At 46.1% G+C, this 22,617-nt stretch overlaps 1 protein-coding gene across 1 annotated transcript in view; it reads left to right on the forward strand.

Annotated features, from left to right (window-relative positions):
- The window catches only part of anos1 (anosmin 1), a 63,204-nt gene extending 40,856 nt beyond the window's left edge, over positions 1 to 22,348 (forward strand). The window contains exons 5-14 of the mRNA XM_084160973.1: positions 1,672 to 1,856; positions 2,280 to 2,409; positions 7,285 to 7,487; positions 8,648 to 8,795; positions 9,039 to 9,173; positions 12,056 to 12,144; positions 19,012 to 19,183; positions 19,441 to 19,661; positions 20,762 to 20,903; positions 21,152 to 22,348. Coding sequence (XP_084017099.1) covers positions 1,672 to 1,856; positions 2,280 to 2,409; positions 7,285 to 7,487; positions 8,648 to 8,795; positions 9,039 to 9,173; positions 12,056 to 12,144; positions 19,012 to 19,183; positions 19,441 to 19,661; positions 20,762 to 20,903; positions 21,152 to 21,210 — 1,484 coding nt within the window. The 3' untranslated portion in view covers positions 21,211 to 22,348. The remainder of the gene's footprint in view (positions 1 to 1,671; positions 1,857 to 2,279; positions 2,410 to 7,284; positions 7,488 to 8,647; positions 8,796 to 9,038; positions 9,174 to 12,055; positions 12,145 to 19,011; positions 19,184 to 19,440; positions 19,662 to 20,761; positions 20,904 to 21,151) is intronic.
- Positions 22,349 to 22,617: the final 269 nt, after the last annotated feature.

The raw sequence follows: 22,617 nt of genomic DNA on the forward strand, positions 1-22,617 counted from the left end.
AGAGCAAACATGTGGCCATTGAAAGATGAATCCTGCTAGTACAGTTCTTGGATGAGATCTGGCCCCATAGTGGTAATCTTTGTAGGGGGGCGAGCTAAGAGAGGGTTTAGGATTTGTCACTTTGCTGCATGTGGATGGTTGATGGATGAAGAGACTGGGTGTGTGTATGTCTGCATCTGTGTGTGTGTCTATGGCTGTGTGTGTGGCTGAGGGAAGATGAATCATGGCGGAGTGAGTAGGAATGCTGTGGTATTGTTAGTGTGTTCGTCATACACACACACACTGGAGCTGTGAAACCTCAACACAATGGCACACAGCTGTTCCTCTGTGTAGAGCCTCTATCTACGAGACTCAAGACTGATTCCATATGTGTCTGGCAAATGGGCCCACCTTCATCTCCCACCCGGCATTTAATGAGTTTCAATCAATCACGTTATAAAGCCTCTAAAAGCCTCAATAGAGATGTAACAAGTTCAAGCAGCCTGCTTATGCAGCCCAGGCAATTCAACACTATTTTGAGCACCTTGTTTGCAGTTACTTTGACTTGAGTCTGTGTGTTTATACTCTGTGCATTTCATGAATGCAGAGCAGCACTAGGTGCTCGCTCTCCTCGGTTCGAAAGGTCCTTGGGTAAGTAAGTGTGTGACAACGTCAGGTGATTTATCGAGAGATGTGGGATTTATTCAGTGTTCTTCTGTACTCTTGAACGCTGCGTTTCCAATCTCCATCTCATTAACACTCAGCCCGCTGCTCAATGAATAACTCACTACATCTCAGCTGAAATAAATCCTCCAGGAGAGAGTTAATCTGTCATGGCCGCTCACTTTTTCCTCCACCCTGCACTTAATAAATCGAATTTATCGCACATGGGCACATTGACAGAGTTTGAATGGGTTGAATGTGAGGAACAATGTGGCAAATGGAGTGTATACGTGTGTGTGTGTGTACCTGTGTGTGCGTGTGTGTGTGCGTCTGTGTATGCGTGTGTTTTGACATGGAGAGAAGATAATGTAAGCTCCTCGGCTTTCCACTACCTTACATACCCAGAGGCTAACTATCTGTGTCCTCCCCAAAGAGACAGCTGGTAAAACACATTCTCTCTCTATCCAAGAGTATATCACGGTCCGTCACAGCACAATGACCATGCTATTGACCCAGCGGACAGTGTCTCGGACAGTGTCTGTCTCGCGGTGTCTGTCAATCTCAAATCGGTGATGTCATGTTTCTCCCAAAGTCCGTCTCACAGTGATGATGTCATATGTATGTCCTCAAGCAAACATTATCTATTATATTGACAAGATAGCCAAGTGACCGCTCTAACAATGGAAATACATGTCCTCAATGACTGAAGGCAGGCGAGATCAGGTGGGACCATTTTAGACAATGAGAGGGCAGATACGCATTTGAACAACAGGCATAACTAAGTGGTTTTTCTCAAAGTTGCCGTAATGCCATGTGATATTAGTACATTTGTAACAGCCTAAACATTCAAATAAGCCTCACGTAATTCGACACTCTCTCATAGACCTCCATACAAAAAAGGGCTTATCTATCTAAATCCTCTGGCTTCGCCTCTTCCTCTCTGCCTAAAGTCACTCACAGTGATGATGTCATGCCCCATTCTCTCCCAAACGCCGTCTCACAGTGATGATGTCATGTGTATGTTCTCAGGAGCACCCCTGAAGCCCAGGAAGGAGTTGGTGTTTGTGGAGCAGCTGTCCGGAGGCCTGGATATCCGCTGGTCGTCTAAGTTCAACATCTCTGTGGAGCCTGTCCTGTACGTGGTGCAGCGCCGCTGGAACTATGGCATCCACCCCAGTGAGGACGACGCCACAGAGTGGGAGACTGTGGCACAGGTAGGGCCCCACACCACACCAGGCTCCTTCTCTGAGTACCTCAATGGATTGCTCTATCATTCACATACAGTATATCATAATCAAATAATTATCCTAAATGAATTGCATGGTCAGTGCTTTCTAGGAAGATAAAGAGTCAGTGATGCATTCTTTGGTGGAAAAACAAACCCTAAAACTAAACCATAATACGTTTTCCACAAAAGAGATAAACATAACAAAGCTGGTGTGCTACTCCACAGCTGTGGAAGCGCTGCACTCACTCACACTGTTGCACACTGTTGCACATTCCTTAGTCGCAGTGTCTTTGAAAGTTTGGCAAAGAGAAACAGACAGATGACTGATGTGGCAGCAACACTCACACAAGCCGCGACCCTGTGTGACCTTTAACCCCTGTGTGCCTGCTCTTTCCCTTCTATCGCTCAGACTACAGAGGAGCGCATCCAACTGGCCGACATCAGAGCCAGCAGATGGTACCAGTTCAGAGTGGCGGCCGTTAACGTACATGGGACCCGCGGGTTTACTGCCCCCAGCAAGCACTTCCGCTCCTCCAGAGGTAGGCTACGTCTGTGTCTGGGTGGGTGTGTGTGTGTGTGTGTGTGAGGGTTGGGGGGTTGTGTGTGTGTGGCCCCTACTCTGAGTGTCAGTTCCTGTGTGACATCCTATCCCCTCCATTTGCTACAGTCAAGGCCTATGAACAGGTTGCGACTTTGGGACAATCCTTTACAGCCTGATTTGCCTCAGTAACGGCCAATTTCCCCATTTGTGTTAATTTGTGTTAATGTGTGTCTGTGACTTTTGCCTTAAATTCAATCAACCCTGCAATGAGGGAAAAACCTACGCTGCAGGAACGTAACATTGTTCCTGTGCTGGAATAATCTGCAAGATTACACCCGTAATGTTCACATTTATTAAAAGCAAATAGCAAAATGGTTTTGGCACAGTGTCTTCAAAATCCATCACAACCATACGTAAGCCGTTGATTTTTCTTTCCCCTACCTGACAAACCTGAACCTTAAATCGGATTAGCATTTGCTAAGCATTCCTCGCCCCTCCGTCCCTAAAGTTGTCCGTTGAGCTAAATGGAAATTGATGCACACTGATGCCAAACAGAGCACAGAGAGTCATCAGAAACCCCTGTGTGTGCAGAACATGTACTTTTCTGCATAGCGATGCAACCAGACCTTTGTACGTTTAACTCTTCAAAGGTGGGGCTTTCCCTCTTTACAGCCGTATAAAATGTAATATGTCTGAATTAGTCAGGATATTGCAGGCTTCAACTGCATGTAAGTTATTGTCTGGCTTCCAGGGAGAATGAGGTAAGGTAGGCTGCTCAGTGCTTCAGATCTGTGCTACAGATTATCACTGTGTTTGATAGTGGGCTGAGGCTGTGCTGATGCCTGTACTACTCTGAGTGTTCCCACTTTGAATGACACTAAATAGCTCTTTAGTCTGGATTACAGGTTTATGAATGTAATATTGTGTTTAGGTTTAATCTGATGTTGAAAAGATAGGGCCTGTTGGTTTGAGGTGTAGAGGCAGAGCTGTGTGTAGCGTACTGCAGTGCACTTGGATCAAGTTGAACTGGCTCAGGATTTGGCCCTTCGTCTGAGTTCTTGTGGTGTGTTTGCTTTACCAACATGCCTTTGCGTGGAGATTTTGTCTAGCAGGGACCACCTTTGTCTTCATCTTCAATATGAATAGCTGAGGAAGTAATTAATTATTTTTTTACATAGTCTATGACAAGATAATGGTGCAATATTCACCAGGGAACCAAAACAAACCACCTTGCTTCGTGCAAAGGCTGAAGTCATCCTCATGTGTTTTGTGGTAGCGGTAACTACAGTGAGGGAAAAAAGTATTTGATCCCCTGCTGATTTTGTACGTTTGACAAAAAAATGATCAGTCTATCATTTTAATAGTAGGTTTATTTAAACAGTGAGAGACAGAATAACAACAACAAAAATCCAGAAAAACGCATGTCAAAAATGTTATAAATTGATTTTCATTTTAATGAGGGAAATAAGTATTTGACCCCCTCTCAATCAGAAAGATTACTGGCTCCCAGGTGTCTTTTATACAGGTAACGAGCTGAAATTAGGAGCACACTCTTAAAGGGAGTGCTCCTAATCTCAGCTTGTTACCTGTATAAAAGACACCTGTCCACAGAAGCAATCAATCAATCAGATTCCAAACTCTCCACCATGGCCAAGACCAAAGAGCTCTCCAAGGATGTCAGGGACAAGATTGTAGACCTACACAAGACTGGAATGGGCTACAAGACCATCGCCAAGCAGCTTGGTGAGAAGGTGACAACAGTTGGTGCGATTATTCGCAAATGGAAGAAACACAAAAGACCTGTCAATCTCCCATGGCCTGGGGCTCCATGCAAGATCTCACCTTGTGGAGTTGCAATGTTCATGAGAAGGGTGAGGATTCAGCCCAGAACTACACGGGAGGATCTTGTCAATGATCTCAAGGCAGCTGGGACCATAGTCACCAAGAAAACAATTGGTAACACACTACGCCGTGAAGGACTGAAATTCTGCAGCGCCCGCAAGGTCCCCCTGCTCAAGAAAGCACATACACAGGCCTGTCTGAAGTTTGCCAATGAACATCTGAATGATTCAGAGGAGAACTGGGTGAAAGTGTTGTGGTCAGATGAGACCAAAATGGAGCTCTTTGGCATCAACTCAACTCGCCGTGTTTGGAGGAGGAGGAATGTTGCCTATGACCCCAAGAACACCATCCCCACCGTCAAACATGGAGGTGGAAACATTATGCTTTGGGGGTGTTTTTCTGCTAAGGGGACAGGACAACTTCACCGCATCAAAGGGACGATGGACGGGGCCATGTACCGTCAAATCTTGGGTGAGAACCTCATTCCCTCAGCCAGGGCATTGAAAATGGGTCGTGGATGGATATTCCAGCATGACAATGACCCAAAACACATGGCCAAGGCAACAAAGGAGTGACTCAAGAAGAAGCACATTAAGGTCCTGGAGTGGCCTAGCCAGTCTCCAGACCTTAATCCCATAGAAAATCTGTGGAGGGAGCTGAAGGTCCGAGTTGCCAAACGTCAGGCTCGAAACCTTAATGACTTGGAGAAGATCTGCAAAGAGGAGTGGGACAAAATCCCTCCTGAGATGTGTGCAAACCTGGTGGCCAACTACAAGAAACGTCTGACCTCTGTGATTGCCAACAAGGGTTTTGCCACCAAGTACTAAGTAATGTTTTGCAGAGGGGTCAAATACTTATTTCCCTCATTAAAATGCAAATCAATTTATAACATTTTTTAAATGCGTTTTTCTGGATTTTTTTGTTGTTATTCTGTCTCTCACTGTTCAAATAAACCAACCATTAAAATTATAGACTGATCATGTCTTTGTCAGTGGGCAAACGTACAAAATCAGCAGGGGATCAAATACTTTTTTCCCTCACTGTACATGCTGCCTGAATGACCTTCCTTGTCATTTATATTGTAACATGCAGTCCCCTGGGTGTTCTGACGGGCTGCGTGACATCACCAGACACCAGGTGGAAACCGGATTGTGCTGCAGGCCTGGAAAAGGACCTCCAATCAGTCCCATCAGTCTCACAACGCTGATGGATGGATGAGAGCTGTCACAGATTTGATGAGCGATGGATTTTGTCATTCCATTGTTATTTACATAGCTCAGCCTGATCATCTGATTGCAATTTCTCACCACCATACTTTGTTTGGGCAATTTGCAAAAAACTCACTGCTTATTTATATAGCATGGATAACATTAGCTGGTTCACTCTGAAACGATGTGTCCAATTGCACTTTGAAACCACCTCAAATGTATTTCAGGTGGAGAGGGAAGGAAGGGGTGATGAGCTAACAGTAACAGGGCTGTAGTCTCCATCATTTTCTCATTTAGAGCCCATTCCCTCTGGTCTGGCATCTGGCCCTACCTCTGCCTGGCCTTGCCTGGGACCCCTGGCCCTGGCCCTGCCTCTGCCTGGCCCTGCCTCTACCTGGCCCTGCCTGGGACCCCTGGCCCTGCCTCTGCCTCTGCCTGGCCCTGCCTGGGACCCCTGGCCCTGCCTCTGCCTGGCTCTGCCTGGCCCTGCCTCTGCCTGGCCCTGCCTGGGACCCCTGGCCCTGCCTCTGCCTGGCCCTGCCTCTGCCTGGCCCTGCCTCTGCCTGGCCCTGCCTGGGACCCCTGGCCCTGCCTCTGCCTGGCCCTGCCTGGGACCCCTGGCCCTGCCTCTGCCTGGCTCTGCCTGGCCCTGCCTCTGCCTGGCCCTGCCTGGGACCCCTGGCCCTGCCTCTGCCTGGCCCTGCCTCTGCCTGGCCCTGCCTCTGCCTGGCCCTGCCTGGGACCCCTGGCCCTGCCTCTGCCTGGCCCTGCCTGGGACCCCTGGCCCTGCCTCTGCCTGGCTCTGCCTGGCCCTGCCTCTGCCTGGCCCTGCCTGGGACCCCTGGCCCTGCCTCTGCCTGGCCCTGCCTGGGACCCCTGGCCCTGCCTCTGCCTGGCCCTGCCTCTGCCTGGCCCTGCCTGGGACCCCTGGCCCTGCCTCTGCCTGGTCCTGCCTCTGCCTGGCCCTGCCTGGGACCCCTGGCTCTGCCTCTGCCTGGCCCTGCCTCTGCCTGGCCCTGCCTGGGACCCCTGGCCTGACATCAGTACTGACTATATGCGGCAGCCGGCAGCAATCCTGGGGCAGACCCCATCTGGCCAGCCTCAAAACCAGCTCCGAAACAGCATCTTACACACGCACGCACGCACACTCGGACGTACACACACACACACGCGCACTAGGTAGAGTCAAGTTAAGATGGAATGTGAAGGTTGAGCCAAAGTGAGCAGAATGTGTTTGGTGACCGTTGAGCCGAGCTCTCCGTCCTGTGTAACGCTGTCATAGACGTGACATGACACCTGTCATAACATTTCATGACAGATTGTCAGTGGTGGACTAATGACTTTACACCATCATACTGGCTGGGCACCTCTCATATGGGCCCCTCTTATTCTGGCCTCTCAGCTGCACTGCAAAGCTGTCTCAGCTGGTAAAAATGTATCCTGGTTAGATACATTAAACCAAACGTCTGACATGATTTTAATCAAGGATAAACACATTTATGTGGTTAATTGATCGTCCCTTCTAGTTGATTTTTTTTACATTGGTCTGTGAATCACCAGCCACTCATTAGCACCAAAAAGACATTGCTGCTGTCAGTTTTCTGCTGCCGCCGTTATTTGTGGTCGCTCCCAAATTGGACAAACAAAAACAGCTCTGACACGATCTCTTTCTGTCTTCCATTGAGAAACAATAGTCTTTCTGTGTCTAACATTATCCTCCTCAGTCAGTCCCTGTGTTAAAGCCTAACAGCTGGAGGGAGAGAGAAGGAGAACTGCGGTGAATTACATGACATTACAGTACTGTGTTCCTGGTCTCTCTCCAGATCCCGCCGCCCCTCCCAGACCGACCAGCCTGTGTGTTACCAACACGCTGGGTGCTGAGGGGACGGTGACAGCCCGTCTTAACTGGACCCTGCCCGAGGAGCCCGACATCCCCGTCCATCACTACAAAGTCTTCTGGAGCTGGACCATTCCCGGCAAGTCGCTGGTGCCGTCCAAGAAGAAGAGGAGGAAGACCACCAACGGGGTAAGCATCGGCTCTTCTCTTCCCATCTGGGTGATGTGTCGGCGGGTTGGGAGGCCAGACACCCGAGGGCCTGGACGGGCCTGGACGGGCTGGTTGTATCAGACCCATCTGAAGCTCAGCCTCGCTCCCCTAGTCTCTGCACTGTAAATAAGAACCACAAGCCCCACAATGGAAAAAGATCAGCAACGTAAGGCATTTAAATACATAAACTCTTAAAGCTATCGCTCATGCAGCACGGCACACTGCAGGCCATTTTCATTGTTTTATTTCCTCAAACAAATTAAACTCCCCTTAAACGCTTGGTTAAGCTTTGAAAGAAAACATAACATATAATGTTTTCCTCATTTACGGCTAGATAAATCTTACAGTGTCACGAAGATGTGTTCCTTGGATAACTTAACCCAAATTTGTCAAGGTTACTATTGTTTAGACTGACTACTGGTAACCTAGGATAAGTCCAGCTCCTTTAGCCCAGTGGTTTCTTAGTAATTGGATAACAATGAAGAAACTGTCAAATGAAGTGGTATAACAAGTGCAATAGTCTCAAATGTCTGTTTAGCTTAGCATCGCTATGAAGAATAAAGCAAAAACGCTATTGTCTAGACAGTCCTGCCACTTGTGCTGATTTAGAATCCGGAATTAGTGTTGGTAACCAGATGCAGATGTGGCGTGGAGGTGAGAAAGCTGGGAGACACCAGATATCTATTGACACATGTACTGCTGGTTTCCACTTTGGCACCTCAGGGCTTTGAAAGCTACCTGCTGATGGTGGAATGTCAAAACAAGCACTGGTCAATAACTGGAGCCTATCAGGCCCATGCTGCTGGAGGAATGCTGAGACCTAAACCCAACGTAATGAAGCCCCAGGGGATGGGGATAACACGGCTCCCTCACACGGACCGTAAAGCCTCAGGCCTGGGACTCTATCACTATCTCCTCTCTCTCCATGTTGGTTTAGACCAGCACACGTGTTCCCAATAAGGATGGTTCTTATTCCCAAAGACCTGGCTTGGGCTGGGACTGGGACTGGGCTAGCCTGGGCTGGGACTGGAATGGCCTAGACTAGACTGGGACAGGGATCTGAGTCATCTGGTTTGAGTGACATGACTGTGGTCTGGCCACATTGGCTGTGGTTGACGTGGTGTTTTCTCTGGTTTCAGGCCCAGAGCTGGGTGGATCTGGAGGGCCTGCTGACTAACAATAACTACACAGTGGAGCTGCAGGCAGTCACCTACTGGGGTCAGGTTCGTCTGAAGAGCTCCAAGGCATCGCTCCTCTTCAGCACCGCCACCCAGAACAACGACTCTGGTAAAGCATCATGGGACATTGAGTCTCAACAAGGCTGTACTCATCTGACTTAGTGATAAATAATGATGCTGTTTGATAGTTTTTATGAATTCATTTTACAGTATTTATTAGCATAACTGTTGGTACGATCATAGATGTTTAAACATACTGTTACCTTCCCATATTAGAGCTTAGAGCTGCATTGTGAGCTTTTATGAGATGAACTGGACTAGAAATCAGATGTATTTTCCTTCTCCAACCCAGTGAAAGAGAAGGAGGAGGTGATGATGCCCGTTGGCTCCACCCTTGGTAAGCGCCCGGCCGGCCCTCTAGAGGTGGGCACACCCTTCTACCAGGACGGCCAGCTACAGGTCCGCATTTACTGGAAGAACCGGGGAGGTACGTACCGTATTATTGTACCGTATGTGGGCCTTGGCGCCTACCCTACTGTAATTACCACATCATTCTGCCCTTCATCAGGCACCCTGCATTCTTTTATTGGCTAATCAATGTCTACACGTGAACCAGGAGGAGCGGAGGTCTAGGAGGTTCTGTTAGCTGAAGAACAATAAACACAGGGAACGAGGGGAGCTCTGTATGATGGGGTTTATTGACAGCTGTAGTTAATATGAGCCCTCTCTCATATTAGTGTTGAAACCGTCAATTTTGTTTTAAAGACCTGACATCACCCTCCAGAAACACGCACACAAGGAGGATGTGAAAGGGTTAAAACATTCACCGAAAAAGTCTCGCACAGCAGTGTCCACATACTCCTTAGACTCCGTTCCCCAGCCCCTACGAAAATATGGAAACCTTGAAAGGCGTGCTCCAAAGGTAGCCTGTCAAGTCCCATTCACTGGACTATGTTATGTTGCTAATATATGTCATCGCCCAAGCCAAGCTCCACAGAGTGGAGGCAGGAATGCCCAGGCTGGCCTGGCTGGGGAGAGGAGAGGAGAGGCCCAGTGGTGTTTCTGATGGAGAGGCCATCTGCTGAATCGCAGAGAGAGAGAGAAAGAGACCGAGAAGAGAGGGAGAGTCTTCCTGGTCCAGAGTGATTAGCAGGGCTGGCCCGGGCTCCGGAGGCTGAGTGATTGTGACTGGGTTGGCTAAGCTTTCAGTCCCAGAGTGTTGTGGAGTTAGTTCTGGGCTCGCCCCATGGCCTAGCTTGGGTGGATGACTACAGTCCTAGTCTGGCAGGGTTGTGGTGTGGTGGGCACAGACTCAGCCTCTAACTGGGCTGATGATGGATGGCTCTGGGTCTCCGTCTGACCACCCGGGTTATACTGGAGGAAAGAGAGAGAGCGAGAAACCTGGTCACTGATAGCCTAGGATCAGGTTTCTCTTCATCAGACTCTGTGTTCAGAACTTCAGACTGAAGGACAGATTAACTGAACGCTGCTGATTACTGCACTCACTCATTCTGAGGCAGCTCAACATTGGGACCCATCTGGTCTAGTAGTAATGTCTGTGCTGTTTCATGAGACAGGTTTATAAAGGAGTGTCTCAGAGGATGAGATAGTGTATCACTGCCTGGCTCACACACAGAAACAGACACAGAGAGACCCACAGACACAGAGAGACCCACAGACACAGAGAGACCCACAGACACAGAGAGACCCACAGACACAGAGAGACCCACAGACACAGAGAGACCCACAGACACAGAGAGACCCACAGACACAGAGAGACCCACAGACACAGAGAGACCCACAGACACAGAGAGACAGACAGACACAGAGAGACAGACAGACAGACAGACAGACAGACAGACAGACAGACAGACAGACAGACAGTAATAGCGGCGGCGGTCAGTAGACTTCTGAGGCAAGCTCTCAGCCATGATTTATGTAACTCTGCCGCGCTGCTCTATACCTGATTTAATGTTCCTTCCCTTGTTTTACATACCTCTTCCTCTCTGTCAGCTCGGCTACGCATATCTTGTTTATTCCCGCTTCCCCTTAATTCCTCTCTTCTACTTCCAAACTGCTGGGAGGCTGAGCACGCCAGATCCGTGTCGAAACCTTCAAAGGCCTCCTTTTATCTCCCGACCGCAATCCAGGCTCCTGCCAAGGGCTAACACAGCGTAACTAAATTATTAATCGGAGAAGTATAATTTCACATTTGAACACACACAGCCAGATGAATAATAATTCCTGTAAAATAACAGGGGGCAATGGGAGCATAAACAGTGCTGATTAGCCTATGAGGGACTACGGTTTAGTAATGAAGCGAACTGGGGCTGGGGCCGAGGTTTGGGACTGGCGCTGGGGCTGGTTCACCATTGCTGAGGGTAGGCCTTTAAACATGGCCACGTTCCGCTGATGAGATGGTTCAACACAACATTTAGGATAAATATTTGAATGTACGTATTTAGTCAAATTCAAATGCTTTTTATTTCTTCTTTTATTCTGTTGACATTAGTGTAATATTGAGATGAGTCACAGTAGGAAATTTAAGAATCGTGTTTTAAAGCATTTCACCAGATAGTGTTTCAGCAGCATCTGTTGATGCCTGATAAGATCAGACTGATGGTGGGACAGTAATAGAGAGTACTCAGACACTGACTGGGTGTTATTGTAAGATCATTTATTATACGATAAGATCATTTTATCCAACAAGCATGAATCATGTCTGATAATCTTTGTCATGAGTCCTTTGTTGTTGTTTTTGCACCAGGTCATTGAGTACGCTCTCATCTCTCTCTTCCTCCTCCTCCTCTCTCTTCCTCCTCCTCCTCTCTCTCTTCCTCCTCCTCCTCTCGCTCTTCCTCCTCCTCCTCCTCATCTCTCCTCATCTCTCCTCCTCCTCATCTTTCTTCCTCCTCCTCTCTCTTCCTCCTCCTCCTCTCTCTTCCTCCTCCTCCTCTTCTCTCTCTTCCTCCTCCTCCTCTTCTCTCTCTTCCTCCTACTCCTCCTCTCTCTTCCTCCTCCTCATCTCCCTCTTCCTCATCTCTCTCTTCCTCCTCATCTCTCTCTTCCTCCTCCTCATCTCTCTCTTCCTCCTCCTCATCTCTCTCTTCCTACTCATCCTCTCTCTCTTCCTCCTCCTCATCTCTCTCTTTCTCCTCCTCATCTCTCTCTTCCTCCTCCTCATCTCTCTCTTCCTCATCTCTCTCTTCCTCCTCATACCTCTCCTCCTCCTCTCTCTCTTCCTCATCCTCATCTCTCTCTTCCTCCTCCTCAACTCTCTTCCTCCTCTCTCTCTTCCTCCTCATTTCTCTCCTCCTCCTCCTCTCTCTCTTCCTCCTCCTCCTCTCTGTCTTCCTCCTCTCCTTCCAGATCCTCTGGTGAGTCGTTACCATGTCCAGTGGATGCCTGAGTACTGCATCCACAACGAGACCAGAGGACCAGAGAAGTCAGTCACACAGGTCCGTCTCATACCCCAAATCATCCTTCTATCAAAGTACGGTCATTGCTCCAAGTGTGTGTGGCTGTGTCTGGTTCAAAACATGAAGCAGATTAAATTTATTTAGGAAAGTAGCCCTAGTGTCGGAAACAAACATCATGTTGTCATCCAGAGTCATGTTTATTTATTTTCCAAGCTATAGCACACTATTTGACATACAGTAGGTTTTTAAAGGACCAAAGAGTTTGGTCTGCTTTGTGTTTTCATTTTTGTCAAGGAAAGAATATTGCGATGCTGGTATTGTCACAGCCCTACAACTCAGTGGTATGCAAAGTGCCCGCCAGCTTTTTGTCTGGTATTAAGAAAATACATCTCGTGTAAAGAAAAGGGCCCCACTCAGCGCCTCAGTCCTGCTGTGTAGCTTTGCAGCGGGTAAATCAGTGACTGTTGTTTTGATTATGACTCAGTCGGTGTGGTCAAATGTGGTGCGCTGCCCAATAAAACACATTTACTAAAACAATGTTTTCCAGAATGGGGGACCATGCACCCCCAGCATGAGCACATTGGGTGCAGGGGCTGTGTGTGTGTGAGCTTTTTTCTCTCTCTGTGTGGGTCCGTGTGTGTGTGGGTCCGTGTGTGTGTGTGGGTCCGTGTGTGCGAGTTTGGTGGGGGTTGGGTGTGGCACTGATTGAACTCGGCGCTGTTCCAGAATGGCATAGGCCTGGCAATTAACACATTCTTCAGGGAGCCCTTCTCTGGTTGCTAGGAAATACACATCCTTTTTGTATAGATCGCTGGGAAGGATTCCAGCACGGCGCTTGTACTTGTCTCTTGTGTGTGAACATGGCGCCTTGGTTGGTTTTTAATCAGGGCTGTTGCATATCAGAGAGAACACACTCACCCTCTGAGTTCACGACTATTAGTGTAGAATGTCATTATTACAAATGCAAGATTTAATTCCAGTAAGCTACTAAGAGAGGCACATCCGATGCTTAAAAGGGGTCTCTTTGCTGTTATACAGATTAAAACCATCCATTTTCGGTGGATTGACAATGGAACCCTGTTTAAAGTATGCTCCTTTTTAAATGAAGCCATACAGAGTTGGCTACAATTCAAATGCTATCCTCCAGAAAAGGCAGAACAGTTATTACAGCAAATAATATGGCTAAACTTCAATGTACTGATTGAGGGTGAACCAATGTTTTTGAAGAGAATGTATAGTATAAGGTATCATGTTTATGATGTACATTGTAATCAATGATGTTAAAATTGTCATACAAGCAATTAATCAAGGTGTATGGAGATGTATGCTCAATACAAAATTATAACCAACTCATCGCAGCTCTGCCACAAAAATGGAAGAGGCAATTACTTAAAAGAGAAAAGAGTTTGTCTGCCACCAATTAAAAATCATAAATGGTTTAAAATGACCAATATAAATTGTAAAATGTGTCAGTTTCATTTACAGTCAAGAGGGTTAACAACTATGCCGCATAAAATTCAAGATAGTTGGGAACAGATTTACGATGTCCCAATACCATGGCATCGGGTTTATGAACTGATATACAAAACAACAATTGACGCATGAATCCTTTATTTTCAATTTAAGCTATTATATAACATTCTCACTATAAAAATAATGCTCTGTATATGTGGCATTGAACAGTCAGCCTTGTGCAGGCTCTGCCACGCGGAAACAGAATCAATAGAAGATCTCTTTTGGTACTGTCCATCGTGGCTTGTTTTTGGAGTCAGGTCCAGGAATGGTTGTTATGCCATAATATCAGGGTGCGGTTGGACCACAGTCAGTCAATAGGAAATATCACTGTGCTCTTGGGTAAAATGTTTATTTATGGGGAAATTTAGACAGAAATGTTGCAGATGGGGAGGTTCAAGTCCCTAGTGAGACACCATGGTAGAATGAAGGGATGTATTTCATGAGGAAATGGTAGAATGATAATAATAATAATAATAATAATATGCCATTTAGCAGACGCTTTTATCCAAAGCGATTTACAGTCATGCGTGCATACATTTTTACGTATGGGTGGTCCCGGGGTTCGAACCCACTACCCTGGCGTTACAAGCGCCATGCTCTACCAATTGAGCTACAGAGGACCATGCACTGTCAACTGTGGGATCTGTGGCTGTCTACCGAGAAAAATGGGTTGATCTGTGGCTGTCTTAAGGTTGGAATTAATGAGTGTGGGAATAAATACATAGAGTGCCTTCGGCAAGTATTCAGACCCCTTGACTTTTTCCACATTGTGTTACGCCACAGCCTTATTCTAAAATGGATTTTTTTTTAAAGAATCCTCAGCAATCTACACACAATACCCCATAATGACAAAATGATAACAGGCTTTTAGAAATTTTGCAAATGTATTAAAAATAAAAAACAGAAATACATTATTTATATAAGTATTCAGACCCTTTGCATCCCGTTTCCATTGATCATCCTTGATGTTTCTACAACTTGATTGGAGTCCAACTGTTGTAAATTAAATTGATTTGACATGATTTGGAAAGGCACACCTGTCTATATAAGATCCCACAGTTGACAGTGCATGTCAGAGCAAAAACCAAACCTTGATGTCGAAGGAATTGTCTGTAGAGCTCAGAGACAGGATTGTGTCGAGGCACAGATCTGAGGAAGGGTACCAAAACATTTCTGCAGCATTGAAGGTCCCAAAGAACACAGTGACCTCCATCATTCTTAAATGGAAGAAGTTTGGAACCACCAAGACTCTTCCTAGAGCTGGCCGCCCGGCCAAACTGAACAATCGGGACAGAAGGGCCTTGGTCAGGGAGGTGACCAAGAATCCGATAGTCAGTCTGACAGAGCTCTAGAGTTCTTCTGTGGAGATGGGAGAACCTTCCAGAAGGACAGCCATCTCTGCAGCACTCCACCAATTAGGCCTTTATGGTAGAGTGGCCAGACGGAAGCCACTCCACAGTAAAAGGCACATGACAGCCCGCTTGGAGTTTGCCAAAAGGCACCTAAAGACTCTCTCAGACCATGGGAAACAAGATTCTCTGGTCTGATGAAACTAAGATTTAACTTTTTTGCCTCTCCCTCGTCCTCCATTTGGCAAATCTGACCATAGTACTATCCTCCTGATTCCTGCTTACAAGCAAAAACTGAAGCAGGAAGTACCAGTCACTCGCTCAATATGAAAGTGGTCAGATGACATGGATGCTACGCTACAGGACTGTTTTGCTAGCACAGACTGGAATAAGTTCCGGGATTCATCCAATGGCATTGAGGAGCATACCACCTCAGTCACCGGCTTCATCAATAAGTGCATCGACGACGTCGTCCCCACAGTGACCGTACGTACATATCCCAACCAGAAGCCATGGATTACAGGCAACATCCACACCGAGCTAAAGGCTAGAGCTGCCGCTTTCAATCAGTGGGACACTAATCAGGAGGCTTATAAGAAATCCCACTATGCCCTCAGACTAACCATCAAACAGGCAAAGCGTCAATACAGGACTAAGATTGAATCCTACTGCACCGGCTCTGACGCTTTTCGGATGTGGCAGGGCTTGCAAACTATTACAGACTACAAAGGGAACGAGCCTACCAGACGAGCTAAATGCCTTTTTATGCTCGCTTCGAGGCAAGCAACACTGAAGCACGCATGAGATCACCAGCTGTTTTGGACGACTGTGTGATCACGCTCTCCTTAGCCGATGTGAACAAGACCTTTAAACAGGTCAACATTCACAAGGCCGCAGGGCCAGAGGAAATACCAGAACGTTTACTCAGAACATGCGCGGACCAACTGGCAAGTGTCTTCACTGACATTTTCAACCTCTCCCTGACCGAGTCTGTAATACCTACATGTTTCAAGCAGACCACCATAGTCCTTGTGTCCAAGAAAGCAATGGTAACCTGCCTAAATGACTACCGCCCCGTAGCACTCATGTCGGTAGCCATGAAGTGCTTTGAAAGGCTGGTCATGGCTCACATCAACACCATCATCCCGGAAACCCTAGACCCACTCCAATTCACATACCGCCCCAACAGATCCACAGATGACGCAATCCCAATCGCACTGCACACTGCCCTTTCCCACCAGGACAAAAGGAACACCTATGTGAGAATGCTGTTCATTGACTACAGCTCAGTGTTCAACACCATAGTGCCCACAAAGCTCATCACTAAGCTAAGGACTCTGGGACTAAACACCTCCCTCTGCAACTGGATCCTGGACTTCCTGACCGGCCGCCCCCAGGTGGTAAGGGTAGGCAACAACATCTGTCACGCTGATCTTCAACACGGGGGCCCCTCAGGGGTGCGTGGTTAGTCTCCTCCTGAGACCCTGTTCACCCATGACTGTGTGGCCAAGCACAACTCCCAACACCATCATTAAGTTTGCTGACGACACAACAGTGGTAGGCCTGATAACCGACAACAATGAGACAGCCTATAGAGAGGAGGTCAGAGACCTGGCAGGGTGGTGCCAGGTCAACAACCTCTCCCTCAACGTGAGCAAGAAAAAGGAGATGATCGTGGACTACAGGAAAAGCAGGGCCGAACACGCCCCCATTCACACCGACGGGGCTGTAGTGGAGCGGGTCAAGAGTTTCAAGTTCCTTAGTGTCCACATCACCAACAAACTATCATGGTCCAAATACACCAAGACAGTCATGAAGAGGGCACGACAAAACCTTTTCCCCCTCAGGAGACTGAAAAGATTTGGCATGGGTCCTCAGATCCTCAAAAAGTTATACAGCTGCACCATCGAGAGTATCCTGACTGGTTGGATCACCACCTGGTATGGCAACTGCTCGGCATCCGACAGTAAGGCGCTGCAGAAGGTAGTGCGTACAGCCCAGTACATCACTGGGGCCAAGCTTCCTGCTATCCAGGCCCAAAAAATGTTTAACGATTCCAGTCACCCAAGTCATAGACTGTTCTCTTTGCTACTGCATGGCAATCGGTAATGGTGTGCCAAGTCTAGGTCCAAAAGGCTCCTTAACAGCTTCTACCCCCAAGCCATAAGACTGCTGAACAATTAATTAAACGGCCACCCGGACTATTTACATTGACACACTGCTGCTACTCGCTGTTATTATCAATGCATAGTTACTTTACCCCTACCTACATGTACAAATTACCTCGACTAACCTGTACACCCGCACATTGACTCGGTACCGGTACTCCTTGATAAAGCCTCTGTATTGTTATTTTATTGTGTTACTTTTTTATTGTATATATATATATATTTTTTTTTTAGTAAATATTTTCTTAACCCTATTTCTTGAACTGCATTGTTGGTTAAGGGCCTTTAAGTAAGCATTTCACTGTAAGGTCTACACCTGTTGTATTCGGCGCATGTGACAAATAAAATTAGATTTTCTTTGAATGCCAAGCATCACGTCTGGAGGAAACCAGGCACCATCCGTACGGTGAAGCATGGTGGTGGCAGCATCATGCTGTGGGGATGTTTTTCAGCGGCAGGGACTGGGAGACTAGTCAGGATCAAGGCAAAGATGAACGGAGCAAAGTACAGAGAGATCCTTGATGAAAACCTGCTCCAGATTACTCAGACTGGGGTGAAGGTTGACTATCCAACAGGACAACGACCCTAAGCACACAGCCAAGACAACGCAGGAGTGGCTTCGGGACAAGTCTCTGAATGTCCTTGAGAGGCCCAGTCAGAGCCCAGACATGAACCCGATTGAACATCTCTGGAGAGACCTGAAAATAGCTGTGCAGCTACGCTCCCCATCCAACCTGACGGAGCTTGAGAAGATCTGCAGAGAAGAATGGGAGAAACTACCCAAATACAAGTGTGCCAAGCTTGTAGCGTCATACCCAAGAAGAACTGAGGCTGTAATCGCTGCCAAATGTGCTTCAACTAAGTACTGAGTAAAGGGTCTGAATACTTATGTTAATGTTATATTTCATTTTATTTTTAATTTTTTATTAGCAAAATTGTATAACAGTTTTTGCTTTGTCATTATGGGGTATTGTGTGTAGATTGTTGAGGGGAAAAAACGATTTAATCAATTTTAGAATAAGGCTGTAACCTAACAAAATGTGGAAAAAGTCAAGTGGTCAGAATACTTTCCGAAGGCACTGTACACACGCACAGTATAATGTTTGAGGTCCTCCAATCAGGGGTGAGGGTGGGGATGTGATTATTGTATGTTTTGCATTTAGTTATTTATGTTTTCTGTTTTGCTTTCACGCAGTGAGCGGTGGGTGTGCTTGTCCTGGTGGTTATGGGTACGCTCGCTTCTATGCCCGCCTGGGCGTTGGGTGGGGCTTGGTCCTTCCCGCCCTTGGAATATTCCTTTGGGCCGGGGCGAGGGCTTCGCCCTGCCGGTGTTTTGGGATGGGTGGGGGCAAGCGCACCCAATGAACAGACTGATGGGAGCGGCAATTCATATTATTTTGTATTATATTGTTGTTGTTTTTAATAAAAAGATCAGCAACTCAGCAGGAAATCTTCATGTTTCCTGGAAAAAGAGGGAGGCTATTAATGTCTGAAACAAGGCTGTGGCATTAGAATGCAGAAAATAATTAATGAACATTGAATGTACATGTCATTTTCATTTCAAATTACCTCGAAATGCACTTGGGTCCCCTCGTCTTTATCAAATACCCCCTTTTATATTTGTGTTACACTTGGAACCCATAAAAATAATATAATCAGTTTGCGTTGTAGTTTGAATGGAGGACTAGTGGGTTAACCACTAAAATGTGACTGTTCAAAGTGGTTCAGTAATGTGGGCCATGTTCCAGGGCATAGGGAGGGAACCTGATCCTCTCTTGGCTCCATGTATTTAATTATCTGTGGTGGTTCCCCGGGACGTGACCTGGGCGACATCATGTCAGGGCTCTGAACGTTTAATGTGTCTCTTGGCTCAGGAGAACTACATCAACCTCCCGGGCCTGCTCTTCTCCTGCAAGTACAAAGTCACTGTTCACATGCTCAAGTCCAAGAGGCGCACCAAGGATGAGAGCACCACCTTCCTCACCCCATCCTGCGCCACCATCAAGAGCAAGAGCCACAAACACATCCCCTGTCCCGGGGAGGGAGGTGAGTCAGCTGCTCAGTACAACCAGGTCATATTATGGTCCTACTCTTATTGTCATGTTGCATTATGTGCCAGACTCCTAAGTTCTCCACACGGTTGTTGAAAGATGCTTCTTCTTCTCATGTTATAGTAGATTTTTGCTTTATTTATTTACTGTGACTAATTTCTTCCCACCATAGCCTATACAGTTTATATTGTGCCAAGAACACATGTCCATCAAACAAGTATTTTTCAACATAGTTATTCCGAACTCTCTCAGCAGCCCCACTTCCCAAAGTGTTGGCTAAGCCGGAGAATCTGACGGCATCCTTCTCCATCCACGAGGGAAACATCACTGGCAACTTTCTGTGGCGGGTGTCACAGGTCCTGGCCCATCAACGAATCACAGGCTTCCAGGTCACCTGGGCCGAGGTCACCACTGAGAGCCGACAAAACAGCCTGCCCAACAGCCTCATCTCCCAATCCCAGATCCTGCCTCCAGTGAGTCTATTCAACTCCGTTATATTCAAATAACTATTATTCCTGTAACGGAAATTCTTCTTTGGAAAGGTACATGCACTCACTCACTTTTTTAGAATTGTTTATACCAGGATGTGACTATTGTAATGTATTTGCTTTTGCTGTAGGACACAAAAGCTTAGCAAGGATTTGAAAGAAAATATTATCAAGAATATATTGTACTTTTCCCAGGGATACTGCCCTCTGTGTGCTGAAAGAATAAGTGCTATCTTCAGCATTTCATTATACAATGCCTGCCAGGAGTGGAGGTAATTTAAGGATACACTGCATTGCCCTCTTTACATGAAGAACTAGATAAGCAGTGGTGTGCACTCACAGAGAGAGAGATCTGAGGGAGGGGTGCTGAGTCCCGTTAGAAGTTCTCCTCCTCCCGTGTTTCATCTACCTTCCCTGCTTCCTCTTTCATCCTGTATGAGCGCGCTGCAAAACCCACTGTTTTACATAATCTACTCGATCAACAACACGTTCCGCCTGTCTGCGCCACCCAGTGAGCCGCTCGCAGCTCTAAAAATAAAAACACCCATCACTACACTCAGTTTATCAGGCAGGGAAAGAGAGAAAACAGGATAAATATTTATTTGCCTCTGTGGCTGAATAGAGAGCAGATGGTGGATGGGATATAGCCCAGGTTTACTCAACAGCTAATTCAACATGTTAACTACAGAACGGACAAAAACTCTAGACTTCTATGTGAAAAAAGTTATACGGGGACCAGAAAGTGATACTACCCGAAGTCCAACCAAGATGAATGCTTTAAACAACAGTCAACTGTATATGAGAAAGGTATTCAGCCAGTCTTGGAGGACAAATAGAAGTTGATACAACATTACTGTTCAATTCCATTACAATTGTAGAAAAGGTTTCACGAAAGAAAATGGAAACTGATAGAAAATGTCATTAGTATGAGTTCTTGACAACAACAACAAAAAATCGATCAACTTCGATTTATCCTTGGAGGTGTCTGAATACCTCTTATATACCGGATGTTATATCAAATAATGTTTTCTACAGTACTACCAAAGATGGTTAATGGTCTTCTCTTGTGCTGTTAACCCTTTCAGGACCATAATCTGCTGGTGGTGTCCAACCTGCGGCCAGCCACATACTACAGACTGGAGGTCCAGGTGATAACGTCAGGAGGGGAGGGTCCTGCCACCATCAAGACCTTCCAGACCCCCAGTGTGCTACCAGTCCTGCAACACCGTAAGGACCAACTCACTGACCACTGATTACAACTGCTGCTCTCCTCTAGGCAGCCACATGACTGTGTCCAACTAGATTTAAACAGAGATACCATAGCTCATTTGAGAAAATCTGTGACTCTTCAGTGCCATCTTCTGAGGTCATCAATGACGAGTATATTTCTTGCATGACCATAGATGACTCTATTTTGATAATTATTCTGTAGTACCATTAGGAACTGATATTGACATGTATTTTGTGTGTTGTAGGACCCAGACTCAGGCAGCACCATCCACACCATCAGAAGCCCTCAGCAGAGAGACATTGAGACCCCTGACACATCAGACCCAGTGGGACAGGAACCAATGTCTCTCAGCACCTTCACCCAGGCAGGGAATACAGTGTGGAACCAAACAGCAACACAGCAAACACAGCAGACCATGAACTCTGACCCCAACCTATGTGATATGGGTTCACCTTCAGGCTGCACAGCATATGCTTTCCCCTCAGTCCTTTCTGATTCCATCCACTGACTGGGCACTCTGCACCATACAGTCAGATACATACTGATATGTAGGACTCCCATTATTTGTGGGACAGTAAGACTAAGTTGGTTAAGGAGTTAAGGAATTCTCAAACTGTTTTGGTCCAAAAGAAACAATAACAAAACAGTATATTATCAATTCCAATTGTATATCTTTGTATATCTAGAACACAAAGGTTGTTAGATTATAAAAGGACAAGAAAAAGTAATTCACATTTTGTTTTAAGATCATGGTAACTAAACTGAAGACACGTTAATAACAGTGGAGAAAACGCCATACAATTGTAAAACACAATCATGTATTCATTGAGAAAGGAGCGTTGGAGTTCACCTATTTATTTTGTTTTACCAAGTAAAAAGATGGCGCTTAGGCATACCGTATGTACTGATGAATAATGTAACTAAAACCAGTGTAGTTTAACCCAGAATATTTATCATAGTATGTTCCATGTAGAAGTACATTTGAATTTAAACTGTAAATAAATTACTAGCTTCAAATTGAATGCTTGTAATGGTTTTGCATGTCAAACATTAGTGTTCTGTAGGCATGAATATGTCTGTGTTACCTCTTTTGAATATGTTAGCAATATTTCATTAACAGATTAACAGAGAATTATATGTGGAATAATATGTCATGTTTATTAATGAAATTATAACTTTGTGTGGAAATTATGGAATTTTATGTTCTTGGCTGTAGAAATATTTGTTGTGGAACAGTCAGTGAATGTCTATTTATTTATGTGTGTATTACAAAGTTTGATTTATGTGTGTGTTGTGTTTTAGTCTAGTATTTTTGAACCGGCAAAACATCTTGTAAAGACATTTTGTAAAAATGGAATTGTAAATATAGTCTCATGTTACATGTTATTTTTCCATGGTAGAAACTGTACAAACTGGTAAGTAATAAAATAATCCTTAACCTATTCCTTATGCTTTTCCCGCTTAATTAAAATTGCTGTGAGGAGTCCATATGAAATGGTATATATTGTCTAAACATTGGACTATTTGGCAGATGCTGGTGCTTATGTTGGCTGTGTAGTCCATAATGCCAGACTCCAACATAGCATATTCACTAATCTCCCCAGACGCTTGAGACATACACTCAAACAGTCTAAATAAACAGGTCATTCAGAGCTTACCAGCATGCCATGGCTGGAGTTGGGTGCCCTGGACATAATACTCTCCTTTAGA

This window comes from Coregonus lavaretus, assembly GCF_964263955.1.
Source record: "Coregonus lavaretus genome assembly, chromosome: 5".
In the NCBI taxonomy this organism is placed as follows: Eukaryota; Metazoa; Chordata; class Actinopteri; order Salmoniformes; family Salmonidae; genus Coregonus; species Coregonus lavaretus.